Genomic DNA, 10,599 nt, shown 5'->3' with positions numbered 1-10,599 from the left:
AATTAAAACATGTGTAGGCCTCTAAAGTACTGTGGCCCTAGGCCCTCTCCCTAGTGGAGGCCATGCCTGCTTTAGGGACCTGTGTCCCAAAGGCACTGTGTTCAGACTCCAGACGCTTACCACAGGCTGTGTTCTTACACTGACTCCACAGAAGGAGGGGGCAGCATAAACCCACCCCGTAGACACCTCAGCTCAGGCTCTTTGTCTGGTCTGTATTGTGAATGGGGGACATGGAGAAAGAAAGAAATGGCACTGTGTTCATGAAGTCAGGGCTGTGTTGTCACCCTTTGTCACTTGCTGGGTCAGCGATTGTATCTGTGAAGCCCCAGGAGTAACCATCTGGGCCTCTGCACAAACTCCACCAGAGTTGGTATGTGTGAGTATGCGATCCAGTGCCTGCCTGAGACTGGGTGTGTGAGACCCTGTTTGTCTTATGACTGTGAGACCATGTGGATGTGACCACATGCTTATTCATTCCTTCGTGATTTTTTTATCTATAATTTTTCCGTTGATTTCCTCTCTCTGAGGAAGGGAGGAAGGGGGGGTGAGGGAGAGAAGCATCAACTCGTTTTTTGTTTTAGAGAGAGAGAGAAAGAGGGGGGAGAAGTAGGAAGCATCAGCTTGCAGAAGTTGCTTCCCGTATGTGCCTTGACCAGGCAAGCCCAGGGATTTGAACCAGCAACCTCAGCATTCCAGGTTGACGCTTTATCCACTGCGCCACCACAGGTCAGGCAACTTGTTGTTTTGCTTAGTTGTTCCATTTAGTTTTGCTTGTTTTTTTCTCATTTACTTTTGTACTCAGTGCACCAGGTTGACACTTTATCCACTGAGCCACCTGGCCAAGGCTTCCTTCATGATTTCACTTGTTTGCTGATTCAGAAACTAGAGATTGAGACCTGCTCTGTGGCCAGGCCCAGGCTTGCCTGCCAGGGTAGGGCAAAGGAATCATCAGGTCCCTGGCTCAGGTTAAAGTGCCGCCTGGGTCTGTAGCCTAGTCTGGGCCTGAGCCCGTGACCCTCCAGCGTGGTGGTCACCAGAGCAGTGGCACAGCTGGCTGCCACCTGGGCTTGGTCCTCCGGGCTGGCGAGGACGGAGAAGCTGGCAGGTCTGAAGGAGAAGGGGGCCCAGGGTGCTGGGGGGTCTGGGCACATCAGCCACAAGCTGAGCACAGGATCTAGCCTGTGGTGGCCACTGAGCCTGTTCAGAAACCGGGTCCCAGGGTGATGACCATGAGGCTCAGAGAGCCCGTCACAACTCCCAAGGGCTGAGGGGACAGGAGAACATCAAGGCAGCCCCAGAACCCCTCTCCCTGAGGCTCCTTGCTACTTCCTGGTGCCCCCAAAGACCTAGTACTGCAGCTGGCACAATACAGCCAATCAGCAGGCCAGCATTCTCTAACTGGCCTCGGTCCAAGGGAGAAGCTCTCATGGTTGAACTGCAGGAAGCAGCTGGGGTGCCCCAAGCCCTTCCCCACCCCAGAGCCCCACCCACAGGCCCGCTTCTGTAGTGTTGGTTGAATTGGTTCAAGTGGTGTGTGAGGTGTGAAGAATAGAGTGAAGAAATAAAATGGAGTCACTGTAGTCAAACTGTTGAATTACTACAAATAGGTTGAGGTATGAGGAAAGATTCTGTTTTTATTTTAACTGGCTGGGAAGTTAAGCTTTTGAGCTTTCCAGTCCTGCATCAATGCCTGGACATACCACAGGTCTCCAGACAACCCTCTGATTGCCTCTGAAGGATTCACATATCTAGACCACCTGAAATCCACTATCTAGAACACTGAATGTGACCTGACCTCTTTGTATCCATTGTCTAGGCCACACATCTGACTGATAATCATCTCAGACTATTGCTTCTCTGCCTTTTGGCTAAGATCAAATGTAGTATCAGACCAACCCAGAGGCTAAGAATACAGAACTGGGCCCTGGCCAGTTGGCTCAGTGGTAGAGCATTGGCCTGGTGTATGGATGTCCTGGGTTTGATTCCCAGTCAGGGCACAGAGAAGCGATCATCTGCTTTTCTCCCCTCCCCCCTTTCTTCTTCCGCAGCCATGGCTTGAATGGTTCGAGCAAGTTGGCCCCAGGTGCTGAGGATGGCTCCATTGCCTCACCTCAGGCACTAAAATAGCTCAGTTGCCAAGCAGCGGAGCAGGGCACCAGATGGGCAGAGCATTGTTGGGAAGGGGCTTGCCTGGTGGATCTGGTTGGGGCGTATGTGGGAGTCTGTCTTGCCTCCCTGCCTCTCACTTAATTAAAAAAAAAAAAAGAATACAGAGCTGATTCTTCTCAAGAATATACTTTAAATACTCCACTGACAGGTCAGTACAGATTCAAGGTCCAGCCCCGCCTGCTCTTTCTGGTTGGGCATACCTCAGGCTCCTGAGTCACCTCACTCCCCATCCCCCTCACCCAGCCACTCACAGGACAGCTCTGGGTCTCCTGAGCTACACTTTCTTCAAGAAGGGCTTCCAGACCCCACTGGGGAAGTAATACGAGGCGGACACAGGTTTGTATGGAGAGGGTCATAGCTGTACAGGGAAAGTCACACCTGCAGGGGATCACAGATTTGCACAAAGGGGGTTACGTGTACGTAGACTCATAGCTAGGTGGGAAAGGTCCCAGCTATGTCTGTGAGGTCACAGGTGTGCCTCAATCACTTGTGTATTAGGAAGTTATACATGTGAGTGGGATAGCTCCCAGGTGCGTGCAGGTCCCATCTGTGCAGGGGAGGTCACAGGTGTGTGTGGGTGGGTCACAGCTGCCTGCCCTCTCCTGGCTCCAGCATCTCATGGCCTTACTGACCGACACCTGAATCTTCTCTCTAGCAGGCTGCTCCCCGTGATGGCCAGGAGCATCTGGGAGCCCTTCCATCTCAGAGTTCTCTACCAGGGGAACCGACACATCACCCTCCCGGTGCTGCCATCAGCTGCTTCTCCCCACTCTCCGCCATCACCAGCCATAGGGACGAGGGTGGCTTTACAGCCTGAGTGGGCATCGACTGGGTGGGACTTGCTTCTGCGGGCTCTGCCCCCTAACCGCGCCATCTCCTCCCCGGCATGCTTCTCTGCGGAGCACTCCCCTGTCCAGCACCTGACTCGGTCTCCGCATCCAGTGTGCATCTTCCTCTACGCTGTCACCCCCACGGGGACATAGGTCTCTGTTGGTGTGGTCTATGGATGCATCCCTAGCAGCCAGCTCAGCACTGGCAGGTGTGTATGCTGCTTACTGGACAGGTGAGACAGTCACCACCCTCCGCAGTCAGGCCCGGTGCTGCTCCAGGGCTGCCCCTCCTGCCTCTGCCTGATGCGGACAGCTGGCCACACACAGCTTGCATGCCAGCCCAGTTCATTGCCGCTGACTTGCTCCTAGCACCAGGCTTCCTCCTCACCTCCCGAATGGTAGAAATCCCTCCAGGGTACCTCCCCCGTCCTTGTGCCTGGTCGGCCCTCTTCATCACTGGACGGTTTCTTGAACCTGTCTCCCCAGAGCCAGTGTGTCCTAAGGGTAGGGCTGAGTCATCAGTGACTAGGACAGGTGTGGGTGGGACAGCTGAGGGATGAGGCAGGGACCCACCCAGGGTACCACCCTTCAGGAACAAGGGAGTAAAACAGGGCAAAGCGGGTCTGACTGCTCCAATGGCTACTTATCTCTCCTGGTATAGCAGGGGAACAGCCACGTTTTCCCACTGGCAGAACAGGGCTGACCTTTGAGAATGTCCCTGCTCCCAGACTCTGGATACCTCCCCCTTGCCCCATCATGTGTCTGTAATGGGACAGAGACCCAGTGAATTCTGGACCTCATAATTCAGACCACAGTCCCCCGCTTGCCTACTCCAACCATCCTCAGGGGAGGACTGTGACCCAGAGGGAGAGGTGTGTGTGGCTGGATGGAGTCCACTGCCCTTGGGAGCTGGGAGTGGAGGAGACGCCCTGGCCTGTGGGAACAGCAGGCAGAGGCGGTCTGGCTATTTGCCCAGCCAGGGAAGATCAAACATCCACCTCTCCCTTTCTCCCTGGGTGGGCAAGCCGAGGCGGCTGGCACTGGCCCAGCTGGGGGTGCAGGGGCCAGGAGGAGAGGGACGGTGAGTCCCATCCCTCACAGAAGGATGCATTCCAATCACTAAGGAGAAAGCAAGGGCCTGGGCTTTGGGGTGCCATGGAAGTCCCTCCACTCCTAGTGGCCCCTTGCTCCAGCAGGACAGCTGCAGAGTGGGCAGCCTAGAGCCCTGGTCCTAGTAAACACATACACAGATAATAAATCCCTAGCAGAGAACTTCACAGGGACAGAGCTGGGCTCAAGTCTCACAGCAAACTCTGGGATCACTCTCATATGTCCTGGCCCAGGTGTAGACAGTCCAAGCACACAAGCAGTTGTTTTATATTTAATTTACAAAAGACACTCCAAAATAATAATAATAAACTATCCAGGAACAGGGGAGTGGGGTCCGGTCCTCCCTGGCCGTGGCCCTGCTTCTCTCTGGCAGGGACAGAAGGGGCCTCCCAGGGGACCGCCCCTCCCCCTTATAACAGGGGGGTGAGAGCTGGAGTGGATGCCCTACTGGGCATCCCAGGGGCTCTGCCCCCACTGGAATAATTTGTCCACCCCTTGCAGGTGCCTACATGCCTGGCAGAGCCCTGTGGCAGAGGCCAGCTTGCCTGGAGGCCAGGTGAAAGATCCCTACAAAGTCCAAGTGAGGGCTAGGGCTGCTGAAGCCAGCAGGCTAGTGAGCTGGGACCCAGCCCAGGCCTCACTGGCACCCCCAGCTGCCCGCCTATGGTCCCATTGGCATTGCTCGCCGCCCCAGCCTAAGTAGCACTGGCATTGAAAGTGCTTCTGCAGGTGGTCGCGGTCGGCCCAGCTGAGCTCCCCCTCTGGTCGCAGCGGGGGCTCACCAGGCGCGTGGCTAGGCACTAGGCGGAAGCTGCTGGCACTGAGGTGAAGAAAGGTATTGGTGTTGGGGTCTCGGCGCACGCAGCGCCCGTGGCTGTGGCACTGGGCCCGGCTGCAGTACTGGGCAGCCCAGGACACATTGACGACATAGGGGATCAGCAGCCGCATTAGGTAGTCCTTGAGGTACTGGCAGGTCTCCTGCGGACAGAGGCCAGGTATCAGGGTCCACTGCTTCCTTCCAGACCCAGATGGAAACTTTGTGCCCCAATGCAGTGACACACAGTTCTCTTACTGTGCACACATTTACATGCATGTGTGTGCTTGAGCCCACACTATTCCTGCTCCTATTGAGAAGGGGTAGAGGCAGAGACAGGAGTCCGGCAGGGCAGGCAGGGAAGGGGAGAACGCAATCGCTGTTCAGAACAGCATGTCCCCTTTCCTGGGAGCAGCGGAGGGACCTTGTCTTCTCTGTTGGGACCAGGGATGTCTTGGGTGGGAGAGAGACAAGGGGACCAGCCTAGGTTTGCTCACCTTAAGGTTGGCATCCAGAAGCTGCAACTCTAACCCTGGTCGGGGTCTTACTTACCGTGCTGGTGGTGAAGCCTGCGTCGCCCCAGAGGATGACACCAGCGGCACCCAGGGCGGCACTCTCACCAATGGTGGAGATGAGATCCATCTGTGTGGCAAAGGGCTGGTCACTGGGAGGGGCCGACGCCACAGGGGAGGAGGACAGACAGGGTGGGCAGGCCCCAGCCTGTTCCGATTTGGTGACCCCCCCCCCCCCAGCCCAGTCCTCCCCTTCTCATTCCCACGCAGAGGCTCCCTTTCACTTTCTCTGAAATATTTAAGCCATTTCTATACCCTCACTGGGCTTCCGTTTCCCACACCAAAGGCCCACGTGAGCTTAGGTCGTATCTATCAAGGTAGACTCAAAGAATGCCTAAGCCCAAGCTCCTGCTCTGCCCTGGATTTGCTGGCAAGCTTTGGGGAAATTTCTCAGCATCTCTGAGCCTTAATTTTCTTATCCACAAAATGGAGATGATAATGCCACCTTTCAGGAGGTTACAGAGACTGAGCAGCTGTAGCACGGGGCAGGAGGCCCGCAGGTAACTCAGACCTGTAGTGGGTCCCGAAGCAGGCAGAACCCTGGCAAGCACATACCTCGCTAAGGCCTGTGAGCGTGCGGCTGTAGGTGGGCTGCGTAAAGACATAGACTGGGAGCGCATGGTTGGCGTGGTGGGTCCGAGCCACGCGGAGGGCCTCCTGAACACGGAAGCTGACGAAGTTGCGGCCATGCGTGGTGGAAGTGAGTGATTTGTTCAGGTAGACAGAGGGGAAGAGGGCCGTGCTCTCAGCCCACAGCCAGGCCAGCTGGTCGTTTCGGGAGACCTCCACATCGGGGCAGCGGCCTGTATAGGTCTCCCAGTTCTGTGCATAGTCGTGGTTGTAACAGTCAGGAAAGAGGTAGAAGCCCCAGAGGTGCTGAGGCCGAACGGCCTTGACAGAGCGCAGCGTGTCCAGCATGAACCGCCGAGCAGCGAATTCAAACTCGTACTGCGCCTGCTTGATGACACGGTCTGACGGCCAGTCGGGATGGCGGCTGGCCACCAACTGGCGTGACGACTGGCGGTACACATCCTTGTCCTGCCAGTTGCGCACCCACACAGGCCGCCAGTCCTCCCAGTCGATGACTGCCAGCCCTGCAGGCTCCTGTCTACGAATGTAGTGCTCCACACATTCCTGTAGCATCTTCTGGTGTGCTATTAAACTGACATTCTGTGGCACACCACCATGCACAGACCTCCCTGCAGAATCGAAGCGTGGATACAGACCTAGCCGGTCCCGGTAAAAGATGGTGATGTTCTGGTTCACGAAACCCTCATTAGGCGACGCCTGCACATCGAAGGCTTTCTCCTCTAGGTCCAGTGGCACCTTGAGGCGTGGGCCGCAGTCTTGGGTGGGCACGGCCCATGCTACCACAAAGGGCCGGCCTGTGAAGATGGGTGGCGCTGTGGGCTTGAGCTCTGTGGCCCATGCCACCGCCAACACCAGGGCCAGTGTGACGGTGAGGCCCAGGCCTGCCCACATGCTGGGGGCTGCAGGAGGACGGTGTCACCTGCTTGGCACCAGTTCAGGAACTGAGGAATGGGTGGGAGAGAGCAAATCAGTCTAGAGAACCCTGGAGGTGCCAACCTCAAATCCATCCATACTCCCAAAGCCTATGCTGTATGGGACACTGTGCCCAGAGCTGTTCAGGCCCTGTCACATTGCTGTAACAGGTCTGAGAGACCACAGGCCACAGAGGGGAGGCCAAGACATCCTGGGAACTCACTGACAGGAGCACAGGATTCCTTCCTGGAGCAGGTGGCCTATGGCTGGGAAAGGACCTCTGTTAGGTCCGTGACCCCTCTGAGAACTGAACAAATTGAGCTACATATTCGCTACCTAGAGACACACACATGCCCGCATGCCATGCAGGACATCGTTTCAGAGAGCCCAGAACCCGAGGCCCACTCTGTACCCGGTGAAGAACTCTTGGTTCAGGGAAACGACAGCATCTGGCTAAAGCAGGGCACAGCTCATGCAGTGGCTAGCAAGCTGGAACACAGCCGCGGAGCCGGGATCTGCATAGCACCCGCCTGGCAAAGGAGAGAAGCTGTCAGGACTTTGTCTAGACTGCAGACACTCTCCCAAGCTTGCTGGAGGCCCCGCGGGGACAAAGGGGCAGCGGACCTCCCACGGCGGCGCCGGCAGACCGGCCCTTCCTTCTACAGCCACCGGGAATGCGCGCGCCCGCCGCCAGGCGGGTCGGGGTAGAGCTCACTGCGCTTGGCCTTTGTGCTGGACCCCGCCTCCGCCCCGCACGTGGGGCCAGAGCCCGGCCTGGTGGGGTGGGGTCCCTGGGCCGCCTCCCTGGGGGGTTGGAATCCACCCCGTGGGGAGAGAGCCGCCAGGCTTGCACCGTCCGCTCTCACCTCGCGCAGGGTACTGCCGGGACCCGCGCCATAGCCACCGCCAGCCCTGGCACAGCCCAGCCCACTCCGACCGCTCGCCCAGGCACAGCCCCGGCTGGGCGCCTCTGCTGACTCCGCCCCTCTGCCCCCCGGCCGGAGGGCCCTTTAAGAATCCAGCGCGGAGGCGGGCTCTGGACAGGACTTGCAGCCGGGGCGGGAAGGGATTCCCCATTTTCGCGCCGCCAATTCCTCGTTTCGGGTCCCAGGTCCTCCAGATCCTCCGCCGAGGAACATGACCACCCATATGGCAATGTGAGGCGCCTTCAAATGGGGATTTCTTTTGGAGTCTCAGCGGCGAGCGCCAGTGAGCTCGAGATTTCCCCCCCACAGGTGCAGCGGATGGTACAGTCCTCCCCGTTCCGCGGCGCGGCCAGCCCCTTAAAGGGACAGCATAAAGTACGAGTATCCTGGAGGGAATAAAGGAGGTGGTGTTCCCCTACTCTGCCGTAAGGAGGCGCTGTGGGACGCCGAGGCCTTGGTTGGGGGCAGCTGCGGATCTGGCTTTGCCCCTCTGAGCGTAGCCCCCAGCCCTGGGGCCCTTTTGTGTGGTAATGGGGAGGGTGACCACAGCTGATGTCCAGCCTCCCAGGGCAGTAAACCTCTATGGGTCAGGGCTCCCCTCCCCCGTCCAGGATCTGAAGGGGAGCCCCGCCCCCTGCTTGAAGGGTGCTGAGTGCCCGCCTCCTAGCCCTTTCTGGGCTGGGCCGAGGCAGTGGTTGTCTTGGCAACTTGAGCGGTGGGTCGCAGCTTGGCCCGCCGTCTGGGGGCCGGGTAGGGCCACCAGGCTCAGTGGGTAGGTCACCCCCCTTCTCGCGACTTGCATCAGCGCTGGCCGGTCCCTGGGCTTTCGTCTCCTCCAGCTCAGTCTCGGGGGGTGTAGGGGGCTGTGTGGCCCTTCCTTTCAACCCTGATGGGCTGCCACCCTCGCAGAAGTTACTGGTGGGACCGCGAAGAACGCCGGCTTCCTCCGGGTATCCTGAACCCTCCCCCACCCCACCCCCCGCCACCCCAAGCCCCTTCTGTAGGGGAGCTGGACTGGGGCGAGACTTCCTTGCCTCTTTCCAGATCTGCTCCCCGAAGGGCCAGGTCTGCACCACCAGCCCATTCCCCCGCCTCAAGCCCGGGAGAAGGAGGGAGCGCTGCTGTGAGCGCACCTATGGGGATTGCAGACCAGTCTGCGCTCGGCTCACCTGTGTGGGACTCCGTCGACCCAGTAGGTTAGAGACCTCCCACCTTCTCGGGGAGAGCCTCTCCAGCCCAGCTACTCGCGCCAGCTGCTGCCTACTGGGCAGTCCGCCGGTGACTTGATAAACCTCATCCCCTCCCACTCGCTCCCGCCTCCCATCCCAGCCCTTTCTCCTCACTTCCTGCTGCCCCTTCGAGAGGAAAAGGCCAGGAATGGCACGGGGGAGGAGACCGCCTTGACTCTATTTCCCTCCGGTATGATGTGAGGGCTGGCTGTCATCCCCACCCCCCAGGAGGTCCTGGCCAGAGTGAACTGTGCCAGGTGACAGGAAGGCTGTGGGACCCCACTCAGGTGCCATCCTCCCCATGCTGGCCGCTTTCTTAACACTGAAAGTTGTCTCAACTTTCCCTTGGAGTTGAGAGCCATCCTGAAATCCAGTAGCATTTGAGTGGAAGGGCCCCCGGTGATGGTGGTGGTGGTGGTTTGGGGAGACACTACTTGGGGGCTGGCTGGCTGATGGTTCCACCAAGCAGGTGATGAAGGGAAGGAGGGTGAAGGGTTAGGAGAAATTCCAGGAGCTGAGTCAATTATTTTCCACTGAGAGCGGAAGTGTCCCAAATGTGACGGAGTGGACAATAAGTTGATGTGTGTGACTGTGGGGGTGGAGTGGAGCAGGGGCTGGGAGGGTTCTGCAGGGTGCTCTCCTGCTGGACATTCTGGGTGGGTTTCACTGAGACCCTGTGGAGCAGGGGTTTCTTACAACATGGGTGGGGAAAGGGGTACATTCCCATGGGAAGGAGGTCCCCATAATGTGGCTGGCACCAGGGAGGCTTCAGCAGGGTCCTAGCAAGATGGGGACAAATTTGCACGCCCTCAAATCACTCTGAATCTCCTCTCCTCATTCCCTGCCTTTACCCTACCGGCCCACTTCCCTGATGCCCGGGGTCTCTTTCCTAACATAGGCTATGTAACATTGGGGGTCTTAGAGAGGTAAGCACATATCCTGGAGTCAGCCCCCGAGGACCAACGAGTCTAAGACATATACCCCCGGGCTGGCTCCACAAAGGACACTGGCTCTGGAAGCTTCACGGGTGGGGGCCCCTGGGGAAACAAAGACCAGACCAGACTGTCCCAGGGCAAGGACACTTCCTCAGGCGGCCCGCAGGAAGGAAGTGAGCACAGCCCAGTGGGAGAGAATGGGGAAGCAGTGACCTGACCCCCATTGTTTCCAGCTTTGGGGTCAGCTGGGGCAGGCTCAGCACAGGGAGTTCTCCCATACTGGAATAGTGGTGATGGGAGAGGGGATGCCCTCTGGCATGGCAGAATCCTGTCCCTGGGGCAGTCAGGAGGCGTGACAGCAGAGGATGACGCAGCCTTATGCCTGGCATCTTATTGGGAAATGGGAAGATACACAAAGAACTGTTAAGTTCAGGCTGCATAGTGCGATCCTGCCCCGGACTTGACAATCTTAACCCTCCAAAAGACTAGCAGGCCAACTCCCCCGACTCAG

At 58.1% G+C, this 10,599-nt stretch overlaps 1 protein-coding gene and 1 non-coding gene across 3 annotated transcripts; one reads left to right on the top strand and one right to left on the bottom strand.

Moving 5' to 3' along the window:
• The first annotated feature begins 103 nt into the window (after positions 1–103).
• Positions 104–234, top strand: LOC136382705 (small nucleolar RNA SNORA51). Its single transcript, XR_010747325.1, has one exon. It is a non-coding gene; the product is annotated as a small nucleolar RNA SNORA51 (small nucleolar RNA).
• A 4,130-nt stretch (positions 235–4,364) lies between these two features.
• HYAL2 (hyaluronidase 2) lies at positions 4,365–9,216 on the bottom strand. 2 transcript variants are annotated; one of them, XM_066351330.1, is made up of 4 exons: positions 9,094–9,216; positions 6,051–7,027; positions 5,476–5,565; positions 4,365–5,087 (listed from the first exon to the last, which is right to left on the bottom strand). In XM_066351330.1, the coding sequence occupies exons 2-4, from the start codon at positions 6,975–6,977 to the stop codon at positions 4,677–4,679; spliced, it is 1,428 nt and encodes a 475-aa protein (XP_066207427.1). In that variant the 5' UTR covers positions 6,978–7,027; positions 9,094–9,216; the 3' UTR covers positions 4,365–4,676. The 2 variants fall into 2 exon arrangements, with proteins under 2 accessions (XP_066207427.1, XP_066207426.1); XM_066351329.1 differs by lacking the exon at positions 9,094–9,216 and adding an exon at positions 7,865–8,234.
• Positions 9,217–10,599: the final 1,383 nt, after the last annotated feature.

The sequence above is a fragment of the Saccopteryx leptura genome, chromosome 10 (genome assembly GCF_036850995.1).
Source record: "Saccopteryx leptura isolate mSacLep1 chromosome 10, mSacLep1_pri_phased_curated, whole genome shotgun sequence".
In the NCBI taxonomy this organism is placed as follows: domain Eukaryota; kingdom Metazoa; phylum Chordata; class Mammalia; order Chiroptera; family Emballonuridae; genus Saccopteryx; species Saccopteryx leptura.
This window is presented reverse-complemented; position numbering and strand designations above follow the sequence as displayed.